The 19,306-nt window shown below is 41.7% G+C and overlaps 2 protein-coding genes across 2 annotated transcripts in view; one reads left to right on the top strand and one right to left on the bottom strand.

Annotated features, from left to right (window-relative positions):
* The window catches only part of lmbrd1 (LMBR1 domain containing 1), a 438,470-nt gene that overhangs the window by 162,116 nt on the left and 257,048 nt on the right, over window positions 1–19,306 (bottom strand). The gene's annotated exons all lie outside the window — the stretch shown is intronic.
* Window positions 1–19,306, top strand: part of adgrb3 (adhesion G protein-coupled receptor B3) — a gene marked incomplete at both ends in the record, with an annotated part of 382,932 nt that overhangs the window by 320,053 nt on the left and 43,573 nt on the right. Inside the window, one exon of the mRNA XM_080740073.1 lies at window positions 13,271–13,421. Within this exon, the coding sequence (XP_080596199.1) occupies window positions 13,271–13,421 (151 nt within the window). The remainder of the gene's footprint in view (window positions 1–13,270; window positions 13,422–19,306) is intronic.

Here is a 19,306-nt window from a genome sequence, read left to right as displayed (position 1 = left end):
TAGAACAAGAATTGCAATTAGATATACTAAAAGGTGCTTTTGTGTCACTAATATCTATCCAGACTCCAGAGTACCGTATCCCAGAAGTCATTGCATTTGGAGCCGGAGCTCAGAAAATGTTCCTGCTGGAGGCAGGCAATTCACCCTTTGTTAAGTCCCACCCATTGTCCTGCCCCTCTCCACACCCATTGGTTGCTGTGTCTTGGTGGGACATTCAGTGGGACATTCCATCCACTGCCATGTTAATTCAGTTGCTTCATATTGTTATTCTGTGTGCTCAATTCTAATTTCAAACTTTGTTTCAATCAATTGGAGCTGCTCAGTGGCAGCATAGTGAATCAGCATGTTTTTAAATGTTTTTATTTCTCCAAAAAATATGTTTTAGCTAATTCAACATAAAAAAGGCGGAACCAGGGCGGGACAAGGCAGATAGAGCCTGCTGGTTAGTCAGTCAGGGACCAACCAGGAGGCTAACAAAGGGTGAATTGCAGTCGGTCGCAAGAGTAACTGAGAGACATTGATCCCAGCCCTGACTTCTAATTGAACTCATTTTTGACCAAAAACTGATTAGAAGAAGTCGTTTTTTTTAGCTCTCCTGTAAAAGTGTGCAGTCATGGGATGACCATTTACTTGCTGTTCCGGGGCAAATGTTGGCACTGTTGGGTAGAAACCTCACATCCATATTTGAACTTTTTTTTCTTCACATAATGCCCCACTTCAAAGTTTTCAGGCCAAGGACCCCTGGGCTGAGAGAGAGATGAAGCAGGGACCCCCTCTACATTTTGTATAAATGTGTGATGCAGATTTTCATCGATTTCATAGACTTGTTTGACAGCACTGTCATCAGTCTTGGATTCGCGTTTTTAGTTCATTTGCCGAAAATAGCCGATCTGCTATTTTTGGCTAAAGTTCTCCTCAGAATAGGGATGCGAGGGTTCAAGTTGTTAATTTAAAAGAATGATCCTATCACACAAAGATTTGGCGGCCCAACTGTTGAAACTCTGAGGACCCCCCAGGGGTCCCGGACCCCATGTTGAAGACCCCTTTCATACTTTGTGCCAAGTAAAAGTAGTGAAACAAAGAAGAGACTTCTAAAGCGAGCCTTCCAACCAGTGGCGTCAGTTCAGAAAAGGCTAAGGTATGGCAACATGACTGGTGTCTTGCACGCGCGCGAAGGCGCGCGTGCAAGACACCAGTCATGTTGCCATACCTTAGCAACAGGCATGATATATTTATTTTAAGAAGTACATATAATATATAATTATATATACCTATAATATAATTATAATACCTTGTTAAATTGACCATTTTGTAAAGTTTTGCATTTGTAGTTATTTTACTGTAATTTACCAACATAATAACCCGCACAGATGGACAAAGAGACATTCATGGATTCATTTAGAACTAAACTTTTATCTTCCCCCCCTGGACCCAGGGTATGGCAGCTGCATACCCCTGGACCCCCCTGGACCCAGGGTATGGCAGCTGCATACCCCTGCCATACCCAATTGACGCCCCTGCTTCCAACTAGTTCACGCAGTCAACCTGAGTGACACCTCCTCGGGCCTCAGTGAGTGAGGTGACGTTGACACAACATGACACTAATAAGGTGGCCTTATGCAACCTGGCGCTCATTCTACACACTAGCTTTACTGCTGCTTGCCACTGCATTTCCTTTGCTCCTTTGCTTCCACCTGCTGCCACCTGACATGTGTTGTCGTAGTTTGGCTGGTCTTTATTATGCTTAGCAGCGGGGTGTTTCAGGGTAAATAATACATGATACCGTACGTGATATGTATTTTTCTAAAACGGCTAGTTCCATTCCTTGATTCTGATTGGCTGGTTTCCCTTAATTGCTGTGGTATATGAGACTATAACCCACACCTTGAATCATTTTATATCAAACCCACGTGCGTTATTTCTTTCCACAGTGTTCCACAGCTAGTGCACCAATTATCTGCACCTGTGTTGTTGGCAAACTACTTTCTTGTAGCTGGGGACTACTTTCTTGCAGAGCAGACCTTATAGTCAATTATTAGTGAAATAGAACAGTTTTAATTGGTACATGTCTATGATTTTTCATGTTGCCATTTTGTAACCATTTTAGAAAAGCAGTAAGCCACGCGAGGCATGTGGTTACCTGTATTTTACACCGGCTGAGAGGGTTGGAGACACTCGGCTGCACCTTGTGTCTCCCTACGCCTCTCAGCCGGTGTAAAATACCAGGTAACCACTCGCCTCTTGTGGCTTACTGCTTCAATATACTGCATCATCCTTTCAAATGATCCGACTAAAATGACGTTTTTTAAAACTTGTAAATGTAGGGTGACATACTGTACAAGTGGAAAAGAAGCCAATGAATGAGCTAGGAGTTTGTCATCAGCACACAGTTGGATCTTTCCCCTGTGAACACTGTTATATGGATGTGGATAGTTTTATAATCTTGTAGTGACACGGCTGATTCCCATGAGCAAACAGAAAGGTAATTAAATGTCCACATGAGCCAACGGGTCTGGCTCATACACCACATCATTTACAGTAATTTGACATTTTTCAGGACATTTGGAACCAACCACATTGGTTAGAAAGCCAAGAACCTAATATATTTTAACCTTTTTTGGTTGCAGGTCACATAAATGTTTAATTTATAATTTGTTGTGTGCCGGTGTAGTGCGTCTGAAATAGTTCACAATAATAATATTGTACAAGCTCACAACAACACGTCTGTGTGTGTGCGTGTGTGTGTGCGTACGTGTGTGCGTGCGTGTGTAAATATCACACGGATTGTTAAGTAATTTATTATAGATCGAGATTGATATTGACGTTTATTTTTGATGAAAAAAGGGTGGGAGCAATACGAGCTCACAACGCGTCGCAGCGCGACACGTTGTGAGCTTGTAGATCGGCTATTTTCATCACACAACACCTGAGAGTGACCATAGCTGAGTGGTTAGGGAGCCTGCCTGGGGAACCAGTTCCCCTGGTTGTCCCTGGTTCGATTCCCGGTCAGGCAGCAATGTGTCCATGTGTCCCTGAGCAAGACCTTAACCCAAAATTGCTCCCCGAGCGCCGAATATGGCTGCTCACTGCTCCTAGTTGTTATAGGATGGGTAAAATGCAGAGATAAATCTCACGTATGTGCAGATGTACGCGACAAAAAACGTCCCGAAGGCGCGGGACCATATTCTATTCTAGAGCAACCAAACATAAAATGACTCTCTTCTCCACTAGTCCCTCCCCAACGTTTTAGTCTAGTTTTTATTTTGTTGACGAAATTGTCAATAAATATAGTCTTAGTTTTAGTCACCACAGCTTAATTTTTATTTCGTGTTTATTTAGTTTTTGTCAGTGAAAAAAAGAATTTCGTCATAGTTTTTTAGTCGACAAAATCAACACTGCACTCCTTGTAAAGAATTGTGGTGATGAGGCAGGCTACACAACACCAACGTGTACACCCAGAAAACAAGCAACAAGACATATCAAGTTCAACAACGTCAGCGGCACTACCTCACAAAACCCAATAGAATGGAGTGTGCCTCTGAGACCATTGTAAACATGATATACTGTAATTATGATAAACGATAGCCTACTTACTAACCGGGCTCTCGTTGTACAGCACTGTACCGTATGGTTTACATGGTTTACAGATACACTCCGCAACTAAATATCAAATGTTTTGCTTGTGTGGTTCTTGGTTCCTCTTGTGTATCATATCATATTCTCAGCTGCTTGTAGCAGTGATGCATAATTATGCAATTATGGGTATATGCACGGATGCACACAAAAAACATTGCCAACTGAATCCATGAAGGCATAATTAAACACATTTAGAACGGGTACACAGTATTGTGTATCATTATTTTATGCTTTAACTATTGAAAAATAGCAGATATACAAGCTCACAGCACGGCACCGAGTGCCGCGCTGCGAGCTTGTAGATCTGCTATTTTTGAAAAATCGTGAAAATTAGAATTTTGACCCGATTCTATAAGTGTCTTTTGAATCCTTCTAAGGTTTTTTGAAAAATCTGTGTTTTCTGTGTCAGCAATCTGGCCAGCCATCGTCAAAGAAAAGGTCCTTTTCACTTAAATGGAGCTCAGTTAGTCTGTTCTTGAGAGACTACTATGTCAAACTCAAACCTTTTTCATGTGAAGGACCCCCAAAATGACCACGGACCCCATCTCAAAATATTTAGTTCCAGGGACCACCCAGAAGCAAAATTTGAGTTACAAACGTTCGCTTTGAAAATACATTATATTCAAAGATTTGCACACATTTTCACGACTTTTTCAAAAATAGCAGATCTACAAGCTCGCAGCGCGGCACTCGGTGCGGCGCTGTGAGCTTGTATATCTGCTATTTTTCACTGGTTAAAGCATTCAATAATTCTCGGCCTAAATGGGTTAATACCCATACTCACTGTAGGTAAACACCATTTCATGTGTTTTTCATGGAGGTACTGAGGGATTCTCATATCCCATGAACCCTTGCTACGTTACAGAAGTGTACAGGCTGGGTTTTCTATGTTTTTTCTCCATGGGATTGCATGCACATGTTATTTGTAATGGGAGATCTCACACTGTATGGCAGTGATATTCAACTGGCGGCCCGCGGGTCGAATTCGGCCCCAGTGGAGCTTTCTTGTGGCCCCTTGGGGAACATTCCACATCCCAATGTAAAAACTAGACCAGGTCAACCTGGTTGTGCCAGACCCCCTGTCTGTCATCATCATTTATGACATCATGCCTTTTGTAGGCATGTCATCATCATGTCATCATCATATATACCCTTTATATAGAAAACCCGGACAGACAGACCGACATTTGCTTATGTAGGCCTACCCATTTCATGGGTCTGGCAATAACAAATTATTATTGGATGGTTGGTTGTACAGGATTTTGAATGTTCTGCCATTTCTTTTTTCACCATGGTAACTTGGAAACAGACACGATATAGAGTGCACTTCATCCATCATTTGAAACAATCTCTGGATTTTGTCCATTTACACCAAAGAAATAATTCTGGATTTGGTCCATAGCTTTGGCTTAGCTGAATAGTTAGGGAGCCTGCCTGGGGAACCAGAGCCCCTGGTTGTCCCAGGTTCGATTCCAGGCCAGGGTAGCAATGTCGATGTGTGTCCCTGAGCACATCTTGTGCCTCTGTCAGTCGGGTGCTCAAAACAAAAGCAAAAACCTTTCACGCGAACCACCTTGCTAGCCTGCCTCAAATACTCTTCCCGCAAAGACACTTCTATGCCAATGACCACATACAGAACATAATGAAATAAAGATCTACTTCCTCTTCTTAATATCAAAATCTAAGCCTGTGCACTACAAAGGACTGGCACAGGAAACATGCTTCATACTGCCTGAATGCAGTATGAAGCAGGCACTAATAAGTTACCATATTGGACATACATGTTGTCTTATCGGACATAGTGTATACAGTAGCACACAACAAACTGCCAAACGCTTAACCATGAACATTTGTTCATTTCTGTTGTATTCTTGTGGCCCCCCGACTTCTATTGATTTTACAATTGCAGCCCCTCAGCGTTTTTTTTTTTTTTTTTTTTTTTTTTTTCAGAACACCCGAGCGCAACCAAACATAAAATGATTTGTATTAGTTCTACAGGATATCTTCTCCACTAGTCCCTCCTTAAAAAATGTGGTCTAGTTTTTATTTGTCGACGAAATTGTCTAATATTTAGTCTTAGTTTTAGTCATAGCTTAGTTTTTATTCTGTTTTTATTTAGTTTTCGTCAGTGAAAAAGTCAACAGACATTTTTCCTCATAGTTTCAGTCTTTGTATTAGTCTTCAGGAAAGGGGGGGAGGGGACAGAGAAAGGGAGAGCAAGTAGAAAACCTAGGAAATGAACAGGTCTAAAGAGAATTCTACCACTTTTTGTGGTCACATGTTCAGATACTGGATTCTGAATGGCTTAAAACAGTGGTAAATCAGTCAACAACCTTGAGTTGGCTCATGGACCCCGCCCACTGTTGTGTTGCAGTTGTAACATTTCCAAGATCCTTTACAAGTTACAACTGTGTTTTCTTTCATTTATATGGTAGAAGTGGTAGAAAAGCAATTTACCATGAGAGGGTCGTGGGTTGTTGGTTTATTTACCACTGTTTCAGGGTTGTGGCACGAGGCGAAGCCGAGTGCCAAACAACCCAGCCAACAACACACTCCCTCTCATGGTAGATGGCTTACTCCTAAGACATGTACATTTATACCATGCACACAGCATAGAAAAGCAGCAGGTACCGGTATGTACATATTAACATACGGTTCAAAAACGCATCGGTGAGTCCACATATAGGAAGGCAGTCTGCATAATTATGGTCAAAACCACAGATAGAATCCACACGGTAAATCGACATAGGAAAGTGGTTAGCAAGCATACAGACAAAAATCCACATGTGGGTAATCCAACATAAGTAAAAACAGGAGCTGAATACATGAGCGGTTAACAGTACACTCCCATTGTTACCTCTTTGTGCAGATTACCACAGCTTCACACTGACTGAACATCATCAGAGGCCCCGAACTCACACGGCTTAATCTCTTCTTACAAATGTCAGCGCAACACTTGACGTGACTCTTAAGGATAGTTCTTTTTCAATTTCCAAATAAATCCCCCTTTTAAACACTTACACCCGGAGATGCTTTTCCTTCCGTGGGGAAAGCCAACAGACAAGCAACCTGAAGCGTGGCAACACTGTGCTCCGCTGCTGTCAATCCAAGAAGCACTGCCTCTAAAGCAGGGGTTCCCAAACGTTTTCGTCTCAGGGCACCCCAAAAATATTTGTTTTAATCCGAGGCACCCCTACATTATAATTTTAACTCCCAGCACCTTATATTTATAGCATATTGTCGTTGTCGGGTGGAAACCTTGTATGTCCAAAACCGTTCGTTTTGTATTTATCATCTATAAAATGTACTAAACTAGTGAAAACAGCAGATGACGACAGTGACGATAGGGGAACACGTTGAGATAATAGCCATTCTGGTTAGAACTGACTGAAAATAACTTTGTACTTCAAGTTTAAAATGATACTAAATACCCAAATACATTCCAAATATTATCAAATTATCTCGCGGCACCCCAGGACTGCCGTCGCGGCACCCCAGGGTGCCCCGTCACCCACTTTGAAAACCCCTGCTCTAAAGCTAAGTTCGCACACTGTCGGCGCAAATCGGATTTTTGGGCCTATCCAGTCTGGATTCCGATTGGTTTGATCAACACATGCAAACTGATTTCAGTGAAATCTTTGAACCACATTGATATAGGTGGTGCATTGACTTGCGATTCAAATCAGAGTTCAGAGGCCTGGGCACTGTTGTATTTTGAGCTTATAGGTCAGTGGTTCTCAAAGTGGATTCCAGGGACTCTGTGGGTTCCTTTAGGGGGGGTCTAAATTGACCCATACAAGCCTGTAACTCTGACAGTGTACAAATGGAACCAAATGAACCCGTTTCATTTGTACACAGTGTCAGAGTTAAGCTGGTTGCACACTGCGAAATTTTTAAATCCGCAAAAACCTTTTTCTGGCCAAGGAGAGAGAGAGGAGATCCAGTGGAGACAGTTGCGAAAATCGGAGAAAGAAAATCAACCCTGGTCCAAAAATAAATATGAAACGGGCAGCAGTTGCAAACGGGAGGGAGGTAGATTTCTTTAATTTACATGCTCCAAAATTCGCTCCAATATTCGGCCAAAACGCAGCAGTGTACAAAGACCTTAACACCTTGACGTCCGAAATAGAATGGTGGTTGGTAGATTAGCCGTGACATTTCTATTATTGTATTGTGATCTGAGACATAATATTATGTTTATAAACATGACCCCGCAGCCCCTCCATCTTGAACAGCGCCGCTGTTTTTTCTTTTCTTTTTTTCCCCAGGCCAGTAACTCACCATGATTTTCTGGATTTCCGTTGGGATAGAATGGGGGTTTTGGCCGATCGTCGATGTCCCCGTGCGTTTCGCGTGCGCGATCCTTTCACGTAAATGTCCCCGCAAATAGTCCATGTGTGACTGAAGAACAGAACTGAAAAGTTTCGCTAGCATAGCCCCAAGCATGGCTGCTGTAGGAGCTCGAGTGTGCAGACAGCAAACGGATGGCTGGGAGTAGCCTTGGAGAAGGAGAGGCGCTGACGTCACCTCTGCTTCATGCACGGTCTGCATGAGCTATCAGTGCACGAGTGGTGACTAGGGAAGGTTAGACGATCGCCGATTTTCGGATCAAAAGCTTTTATTCCGGTTTTAAAGACAAAGTCCGGGAATGTAGAACAACGGACTCACTCGCTAGCTTTCGCCGTGGACTGAAGACTCACCTTTTCAGACTCCACCTAAACCCTTAGCACTACAGAAAAAGAATCAATGAATACATGAAGCTAGTTAGCATTTGTTTTTGTTTTTTAGGTTTTTTCAGAACTTTGATTATATTGTGTTTTTTCTAGATAGATATCCATTTGCATTTGTTATATTGTTGATGATGTACTGACATATTATCTTGTTTATTATTGTGATGTTATCTGCTTATTGTAAGTCGCTTTGGATTAAAAGCGTCTGCTAAATGCCTAAACTGTAAACTGTAAACTGTAATGTACGACGTGGCTGAGAGTCCCTGGGGGGATGTGCGATATAGTACGGTTTTAACATTAAGGGGCTCCCCGTGGCTTAGAAGGTGTTAAAGGGGAGACCTCGAAATGTGAAAGTTTGAGAAACACTGTCACATCGTTGAAGCTGTGGTGACTAAAACTAAGACTAAATATATTGACAATTTCGTCAACAAAATAAAAACTAGACTAAAACATTAGGGAGGCTAGTCCCTCCCTAATGTTTTAGTCTAGTTTTTAGACTAGAGAGGAGAGGAATTTTATGTTTGGTTGCTCTCAGGTGCTGAAAATAGCAGATCTACAAGCTCACAACGCGTCGCGACGCGTTGTGAGCTTGTAGATCGGCTATTTTCAGCACGCAACCAAGTGTAAAATCAGTCATTACGATGCCATCAAGGCCTGCCAAAATACATTTTAGTTGACTAAATAAACTGTAGATTTAGTCGCCTAAAATCTTATGATATTTAGTCGACTGAAATTAGACTAAAACTAAAACATTTCAGGTGACTAAATTATGACTAAAACTAAATGACATTTTATTCAAAAGACTATGACTAAAACTAAATCAAAATGTGCTGTCAAAAACAACACTGCACTGTTATATAGACACTGCTATTTTTGGCACCGTCTGAATGCACACATCCAACCTGTTCTCTTGCAAATAACAGTGTGGACAGTCAGTCAGTCAGTCAGTCAGTCGTAGAGATCGGATTAACCCATTTAGGCCTAGGATTAATGACTGCTTTAACTATTGAAAAATAGCAGATATACAAGCTCACAGCGCGGCACCGAGTGCCGCGCTGCGAGCTTGTAGATCTGCAATTTCTTTTTTAATCGTGAAAATTCGAATTTTGACCCGATTCTATAACTGTCTTTTGAATCCTTCTAATTAGGTTTTTTGAAAAACCTATGTTTTTATGTCAGCAATCTGACTTAGCCATCGTCAAAGAAAAGGTCCTTTTCACTTGAACTGAAGCTCAGTTGGTCTGTTCTTGAGAGACTGCTATGTCAGTGGTGCTCAAACCTTTTCATGTGAAAGACCCCTGTAAAAAGATATTCATTCCTAGGACCACCCAGAAGCTAAATCTGAGTTACAAATGTTCACTCTAAAAATACATATATTCAAAGATGTGCACACATTTTCAAGACTTTTTCAAAAATAGCAGATCTACAAGCTCGCAGCGCGGCACTCGGTGTCGCGCTGTGAGCTTGTATATCTGCTATTTTTCAACTGTTAAGAGAAAACATCAGATGTTTGCCTGCAGTGACAGTCTGATCGAGGCCTAATTTCTGCCTTCTAGACCAGTGGAGCCGCGTTGTGGTGTGCATCCTGGCGCTCTGTGTAAAACAGGTGACCTTGACTTACATGCCTCCAGGTAGACTATCCCTGGCATACCAATGAGGTCTAGTGCAGGAGGAATGTTTGTGTCAGCTTAGCCCCGGCTGGGATCCTTAGTATTATTGCTACTGCTGCTCCTGCATACATAGCCTTGTGGTTCAAATCTGACCATTGTTTTTGCATCAAACTGCTGCTACAGTATTAAAGGACAACTTTGTTTTTTTTACAACAAGGGTTCATATTTGATATTGTAATTAGAGAAAAGAAAAGATGAGTGTTAACCGATTTCATGCCGCCGACATGAAAGGGTTAATTGTCCAAAGTGCCGGTCGTGTTCTCCATTCGCGGCCACTCTCTTATTTTCAAGGCCGGAAGTAGATCGAGCTCACAATTCCCACTTGACGATGTTCAAGATTCACCCGTGACTGTTCCGGTCCCGAGCGTAAACAATGATCTAAGATGGATGCCTCCATGCTTGTGCTATTTTAGCAAGAATCCAATGCCATCCTTGGCATCAAAAGTGTTTTTTGGTGAAAATGGACTGTAAAGCTGAGAAAGACCGTTGGCTTCTATGGATGGGATCACTATTGTGTGCACGTGGATAGGATAGGCGATGATGATGAATCGGCGACTTCACCCGTGCTAGGGTTTTTCACCGGATCGAAGGTAACCAGTGCCAGCTTTACTGTATATACAGTATATTTCGCGAGTCATCCCGCGATCAGCACTGTGGACACCTTTTAATATTTCGCGAGACATCGCGGGATCGGCATATTGAAATGTTTTCATTTACTTCTTTCTATTGTTTAAGCGATGGATGGATGGATTTCAGTGGTTAGGGGCATGTGTACAAGTGGCTAAATATGTGATTTTAGACACAATAAGCCGTCAATTTCTTTGTTACTATTTACACCAGCCCCCATAAGTCACATCTGCCCATGAAAGATTGCGGTGCATCTTGGGAATGGGCTTATTGTGTCTACTTGCATGCATGTCCCCAAAACGGCATTCGAAATCGTTAAAATCACATGAAAACATTTTAACACTCATCTTTTCTTTTCGCTAATGACTATCTAAAAATATGAACCCTTGTTGTAAAACAAACTAAAGTTGGCCTTTAAGAGTAGACAGGTTGTTCATATGACATAACCAATGAAAGGCTGAAGAAAAACAGTATAAGCTTGAGAATAATGGAATGCACATCACGCACGTACTACCCACACGCACACGCACACACACACACACACACACACACACACACACACACACACACAGTATTTGCAAAGGGCCTCTCGTTCATTAAGCAACATATCAGTCAGTGGACTCTGCGGGAGTCGGTGTGTGTGTGTGTGTGTGTGTGTGTGTGTGTGTGTGTGTGTGTGTGTGTGTGTGTGTGTGTTAATTACTCAGCCTACGCAGTAAAATCCTGAGTGTTAATGTGATCCTGCGAGCATGTAAATGACCCCTCGGGGACCATTTGTTCACTCTCACTTGAACGAACGCTCAGCGGTTTACCGTGTGACGTGCCATAATGACACAGATGTACGTTCTCTACAATCTATGCATGTAGAGTCATAGATTACCTGCGTTTCCATTTTCCTATTGATCTATGGATCCGGGAGGGACCCCCCAGGGGTCCTTGAGGGAGTGCAAAACCATAAATAATATATTTTCTCCAGATCATCTCACTGGCTAGAAGAGAGAACGTGTAACGATGACTATTCAACGCTCAGCAGGTTTCTGTTTTTCCACTGCTAACTTCCCACCTACAGTATACTATAGACCACATGTTGCCCATGTGTGCTAGAAACAAGATTATTTTCTTATATTCTTTTTGCCAGACCCATGAAATGGGTAGGCCTACATAAGCAAATGTCGGTCTGTCCGGGTTTTCTATATAAAGGGTATATATGATGATGACATGATGATGACATGCCTACAAAAGGCATGATGTCATAAATGATGATGACAGGTCTGGCACAACCAGGTTGACCTAGTCTAGTTTTTTAAGACCTTGTTTTTGTGTGTGTGCAAGACCCGAATTAATTTCTACTTGCCATTTTTTTTTAAATCAGATGGTGTTGTAGGAGACCTAATCAGAGCAAAATGTAATGTTTAAAAAATAATAATGTTTTTGTAAGGTTTTATAGCCATGAATCATAAATCATGCTCTAATTTGCATTTTGGGGATATTTCTCACAATAATAACATACATGTTCTAGACTTTCTAATGATCACCAAAAGAAATATTACAGGCATTTTACTTATGTTTTTGTGAGGAATAGCTTCAGTGAAAAAGTGAGATGTTGTTCGTCAAGACTCTGGACTCCAGAGATCTTTAAGTGGTGTGTGGTATTTATATGCAAATATCGTGGCCAATGGCATTGTAATACTAAACAACAGGATTTAATGGTGATGTTAATGTGAAAAAATAACAGTAAAACTAATTATAAAACATTTTTAAAAAATGTGTTGCCAAAAAGCTACGCTGGGCCTTGCAGGGTTAACCCTGCAAGTACAGGGGAGATAGACAGGAAATGAGGAGAACGTTAGGGAGTGACATGCAGCAAATAGTCCACCTGGCCCAAGCGTCAAACCAGGGACACGTAACAGGCAGTTACAACAATAACTAGAACTGCACTCTGTCGAGGTGCCAACTTGCGTCATGTGCACAAGTACTTGTGCGCCAGCAGAGCGCACCATGAGGTGCGCTCACCACTGGCATCACCAGGAATGCTGATCCCTCATTGGCTGTTTATGATGACGTTGCCAGAAAGGCTGGTCCCTGATTGGGCTACGGGGTTAAACACGGGCAGACACCGACATACCTACTGTACATATGTACAGTACCTACCGTACATATGTACAGTAGGTACTGTACATATGTACGTACGTACGCAGCCGCACGCAGTACCCATCGCGCTCTGCTGGCGCAAGTAACTAGAAAGGTGGGATTCTGGGAAATTGCAAGTGTGGTTGCCTATCATATTGTGATGCCATGTGAAGCTTGACCAATCCTCTAGAATCAGCGGTTCTCAAAGTGGATTTCAGGGACTCTCTAGGTTCCTTTATGGGGGTCTAAATTGACCCTTACAAGTCTGTAACTTTGAACATGTACAAATGGAACCAAATGGACCCTCACGGGTCCATTTGGTTCCATTTGTACACGATCCAAAGTTAAAGGGAGACCTTCAAATTCCCAATGTTTGAGGACCACTGCTCCAGATGAAACTAAGAACTCTAGTCTGGTTGCCCTGTAGGAAACAAACCCCACTAATGAAGTGTGTGTTTTCTTCCATGTCCTCAACAGCACGTGTGCACCATGACCACCGCCTTCCTCCACTTCTTCTTCCTGGCGTCGTTCTGCTGGGTCCTCACCGAGGCCTGGCAGTCCTACATGGCCGTCACAGGGAAGGTCCGGACCAGGCTGATCCGCAAGCGCTTCCTCTGTCTCGGATGGGGTAAGCCAGGGGTTTTCAAAGTGGGTGACGGCCGGGGCACCCTGGGGTGCCGCGACGGCAGTCCAGGGGTGCCGCCGTGCCGCGAGATCATTTGATAATATTTGGAATTTATTTGGAGACTTGAAAAAATATTTAGTATCATTTTAAACTTGAAGTACAAAGTTATTTTCAGTCGGTTCTAACCAAAATCCCTATTCTCAACATTTTCCTCGCAACATAATCACTAAAATATCGTCACTGTCGGGCAGAAACCTCGTATCTCCAAGTTTCAAATGTGTACGTCTTTTGGTAAAGCAAAGCCCTGCTTCATCATACAAGACTGTCGCACAAAACTAGTGAAAACAGCCGATCTACAGATCTTGTAGATCTGCTGTTTTCACTAGTTTACCGTAATTGCCGGACTATAAGCCGCTGCCTTTTTCCCATGTTTTAAACCCTGCGGCTTATACAACGGTGCGGCTTATATAAAGATGTTTTACAGCTAACGGCCAGTAAGTTCGTTTTACAATGGTCTTTAACAAGGATTTATATATAGATTTGTACAGCTAACGGCCACCAGGGGCACTCTAGCGGGAAGCAGGAGGGACACCTGCGGCTTATAGTCAGGTGCGGCTTATAGTCCAGCAATTACGGTAGTACATTTTATAGATGATAAATACAAAACGAACGGTTTTGGACATATAAGGTTTCCACCCGACAACGACGATATGCTATACGTATAAGGTGCTGGGAGTGAAAATTATAATGTAGGGGTGCCTCGGATTAAAAAAAATATTTCTGGGGTGCCCTGAGACAAAAAGGTTTGGGAACCCCTGGGGTAAGCTACTCTCCAACAGTGTCAGTTTGGCAGCAGATTTTGATTCAGTCTTTTGAATACAACTTTAATTTAGTTTTAGTCATATTTTAGTCATCTGCCATGTTTTAGTTTGTCTAGTTTTAGTTGACTAAATATATGATTAGTTGACTAAATCTTCAGTTGAACAAAAATGTATTTTGTTGGGCCTTAATTGCAACGTAATGCCTGATTTTACACATGGTTGCATGCTGAAAAGAACCAATCTGCAAGCTTGCAGATCTGCTATTTTCAGAGCACAACACCAGAGTGCAACCAAACAAACTGGATCTCTTCTCCACCGGTCCCTCCCTAACATTTTTAGTACAGTTTTAATTTGTTCGACAAAATTGTCAATATATATATATATATATAGTGTAACAAAAGGTCTTCAGTGTATTCCCCCAATGTTTCAAAATGATCACCAGCTCTATGGAATGTACACAGGAAACATGGGGTATATACAGTCAGTATATCGTCGTTGTCGGGTGGAAACCTCGTATCTCCAAGTTTCAAATGTGTACGTTCTTTTGCAAAGTAAAGCCCTGCTTCATCACACAAGGCCGTCGCACAAAAGTAGTGAAAAAAGCAAAACGAACGCTTTTGGACATACAAGGTTTTCATCCGACGACGACGATATATTCTTTTACGTATCTGAAGGGTGGGATTTCCCTTCACCCACTTAAACCCTACTATATGTACTGGACTTTGTTGACTGCTGTGCCCCAGGGGTCCATACATGCTCTTTTATTCCCTCTACACCAGGGGTCTTCAACGTTTTCAGGCCGGGGACCCCCAAACTGATGGGGAGATGGAGCAGGGACCCCCTACCACCTCGTAGGGTGGGGGGGGTCGGGGCTACGACATATTTTTTATTTTAAACATGTTCAAGTTACTGCGAGCAGGGTGGGCCGTACCACAACCATTTCTAAACATACTACTTATTAACTGAGAACAAATGTCAATACTATCAACAATATGTCAATTGCATAGTAATCATGTATTCAAGCTATTCAAAATGGATAGAATCATGATTTATTTTTTAAATAAATGTGAAAAAAAAAAAACATTTTTTGAAATCTTTTTTTTTTTTTTTTTTTTTTTAAGCAATAATTTCGCGGACCCCCTGCAGTACCTCCGCGGACCCCCTAGGGGTCGCGGACCCCCTGTTGAAGACCCCTGCTCTACACCAAAAATAGACGATAGACGAATGTTTGCATGTTTTCACATGCCCAGAATTGGGATGCCTCATGGGGTTAAAAGCATCTTACCTCTTCCTCTTTTGGGGTTTGGGCTGATTTAGGTTTTTTACCCTCTCCTCCTCCTAATTTTTTTTGTTTTCACTTTTCGTGTCACGACTGTGTCTTCTTCCTGACGATGTTCTTTGTTGTATAATGTTTATGTGTTGTACCTTGCTGCTCTCTGAGCGGTATAGAGGGAATGGCCTTGTCTCCTCTCTGAGCGGTATAGAGGGAATGGCCTTGTCTGCTCTCTGAGCGGTATAGAGGGAATGGCCTTGTCTGCTCTCTGAGCGGTATAGAGGGAATGGCCTTGTCTGCTCCCAGCACTTTGCAACGACCTTACGCCTGATAAATTGGTTGTAAGTCACCCGTTTGGATCGCAGCAGAACCTCATTCCTCTAAAACCTTTGGGAACAAGAGGTCGTTCAGGAAAAAGCTATGTTTCCGGCAACCAAATTAATTGCGACGGAAGGTTGCAGTTTACCATGAGGAATGTCACAGCTTGTCCGTGTCCGTGTAGACGTACGTGTAGACGTGTATGCACACTGTGGTTCTATGGGTTTTGTCGCTGGGTTTTGTCATGCTCTGATGTCACTGTGATGTCATGGCAACCACTCTTAACAGAATGGGTTTGCCGCTCTGACATCACACCCTGGCTTAATGTCCCTTTTATGACCATTTATGGAGATCACTGATGTCATCACGAGTCACACTTGCAAATTAATGATGTCCTTGTCCGTTTTATGCCCATATATGGAGATCCCTGTCCCGATGTCATCAATATTAAGGGCATATCTGGGAATGCCCATATTTGGTAATGCCCATATATGGGCATGTTCTGACATCACATTGTTGACTATCATGCAGGGATCTCCATATATGGGTAACTGGTCAGATATACATCACTGGCCAGATGGCCAAGATGTCGCCCTGAGGCGTCTTACTAGTACAAGTTTACATAACCATGGACACGTTAAGCGCAGTGCGAGTTGCCAACTTCAAGTTTACAGAATATCTATCATTCATGGAAGGAGCACCCACAACTAACCATGTAACAGAATCTATACCGTGGGTAGGTATATATTGTATTGATTGATGCATCTCTCATTTGTAACACAAGTCAGTTTGGAAGCCTCGGGCTGAAATAAACAAGGCTGCTAGTGGTGAGACTGCACCATGTTGTTAGCAGAGGAGTATCAGATCCGACATACAGTCCATATCATCAGTGTCCAGTAGAAACCTTGTATCTCCAATTTTCAAATTTGCATGTTTTTTTTTTTCACGTAAATTAAAGCCCTGTCTCATCATATCTCATCAGTACAAGACTGTCACACAAAACTAGTGAACATAACAGATCTACAAGCACACAATGCCTCGCGGTGCGATTTCTCGAATGATAAATACAAAAGGAATGGTTTTGGACATACAAGGTTTCCACCCGTCAAAGACAAGACAATATGCATGTAAATAGGTACCTACACACACACACATAGTGACATACTTTGAAGTACGCACGTACACATAATATTTAGAATTATTATATTTTGAAGTAGACCCTATGCACCAGTGGTGGAAGAAGTACTCGCAATATCAAAACGGAATTACTCAAGTGATGTAAATGTACCTCAAAATGACTCAAGTACAGTACTTGAGTAAATGTAGTGGTTTACTTTCCACTATTGCCATGCACACGATACCTTCTACTTATTACTGCCATCCTTGATTGATTCGTTCTTTGTTATTGTCATTGCCCAAAGTATATCAAATGTGTGTACTCGTACATAAGATGTAACTATCTTGAATCTTGAACATACAAGTTCAGACCAAAAAGGGCACTTTTTTATATTGGATAGGCCTACATTTAGTCCTATTGTTTCCTTTGATGGAATCCAGATAGCATTCTTCTTCATAGTACTCTTACTTAAAGGCTTCAAACATGCCTTATTAAAAGAAAAAGAAAAAAAGGGGAGAGAAATCAATTTCATTCTGACAGCCCACACTCACTCTTCTTGTTACCTAGCAACACACAAGGCTCTCTAGTCTTAGTCATTGCAGTGCCACTACTTGCTGGACAATGTATATACTGTATATCATGTAATTTACAGTCACAATCAATAAAATAAATGTTTGGGTTGTCTAAATGGAGGCAATTACTTAAAGGACAGCTTTGTTTTTGGTTTTTTTACAACATGGGTTCAGATTTTAGATTGTAATTAGAGAAAATAAAAGATGAGTGTTAAAATGTTTTAGCGATTTTAATAATAATTAGGGATGGTCCGATCAGGTTTTTTGGAACCGATCACCGAGCACCGATCACAAAAGTTTGATCACCCGATACCGATACCGAAGTTATTATTTATATATTATTTATATTTTCTAAATGTTAATGTTTAAACATTAATTAATTAATTCACTCATGAATTCATTTATATATTTGCCTTATAGTTATTTACCAGCATTACTATGTATTTATTATCATAGCAGTAACTAATTATTCCTTCAGCACTGTGGAAATCAATACCCCAAAATGGCCTCAAGTGGGCATACTGAACGGCTGGTTGATCAGATGCACCGATCGGATCGGATCGGTGAATTTACCTTTTGATCTAAACCACCGATTATCGCCGATCACGCTTTGATCGGCCCGATCCGATCCATTGCCGATTGATCGGTAACATCTCTAATAATAATAACAATAATAATTATGATTTCAGTGGGTGGGGGCATGTGTACAAGTGGCTAAATATGTATTTTTAGACACAATGGGCCTCATTCATCAAGCACTTAAGATCAATATAAGATCATATTTTGATCTTACCGGCATTTAGGACGATTCTCAAGTTCGGGGTCAAATTCATCAATGTGTTTTGGTCTTGGATTTGTGCTGGAAATACGATGGAAAATACACCACCTCCGACCATGGTGTAAATCTTTGCATATATTTAGGATGCTTTTTTCGGTTGGTAAATAAGCCATCAGCCCGCGGTGCATATTTAGAATGCTTTTTTCTTCATGCAAAATCAATTTTAAATTGTGCCAAACATCAAATAAAATATGTATTAGTCCATTCTGCCCAACATGTGCCAACACATGTATTTAAAAAATTAAAGAATATGTCAATTGTCAAACAATTACATATTCAGTCGTGGATTAGCTGTCACTGAGTTTGTAACCAAATGGACCCGCCGATGGGGGACCACTCATGCACCGCATGATGACTGCCCGCACTCGTCCATTTGGTTTCATTTTAAAGAGTTAAGGATCTATAAAGGCCCAAGGGTCTGTTTGGTTACCAAATCTCCTTCATTTAGCAGGAGACCAGAACACTTGTAAACCCCAGCACAGCACTGTGGTCCCTGGACCACTGGTTGAGACCCACTACACTACCTAGGCCTATACTGTATTTGCCACTAGCCTATATTCTTACCTCTGATGAAGAATAGCAGCGTTTCACTTTGTGGATATTTCCACATCATTTTTAGTGTAGCCTATTATTCCGTGATGGATGAACCTTGTAAACCACTTTATTCTATTATAGTCAACATTACGTTAGCATCCATTTTGCAATCTGCGGGATCAGAACAGTTTTAATTCATATCCTATGTTGTCAATGTGACACCGATATGTTTTTCTTTCCTTTTTTTCCTCTGTTTTTTGACGAGACAAGTTGAAGTTTTAATATGCAGCAAGTCCAAGTTCAAGTTCCGTCTGCCGGCGAGAAGATGGGGGGCGTGGCGACCCTCCACTGATTAGGCTTTAATTTATAATAGACTAGGCTACTGTTGGCCTATTGATCACATCAACACATAATG

This window comes from Nannobrachium achirus (genome assembly GCF_963921795.1).
Source record: "Nannobrachium achirus genome assembly, chromosome: 13".
Taxonomy (NCBI): Eukaryota; Metazoa; Chordata; class Actinopteri; order Myctophiformes; family Myctophidae; genus Nannobrachium; species Nannobrachium achirus.
The sequence above is the reverse complement of the archived record's forward strand: the minus strand, read 5'-3'. Positions and strand labels throughout refer to the sequence as shown.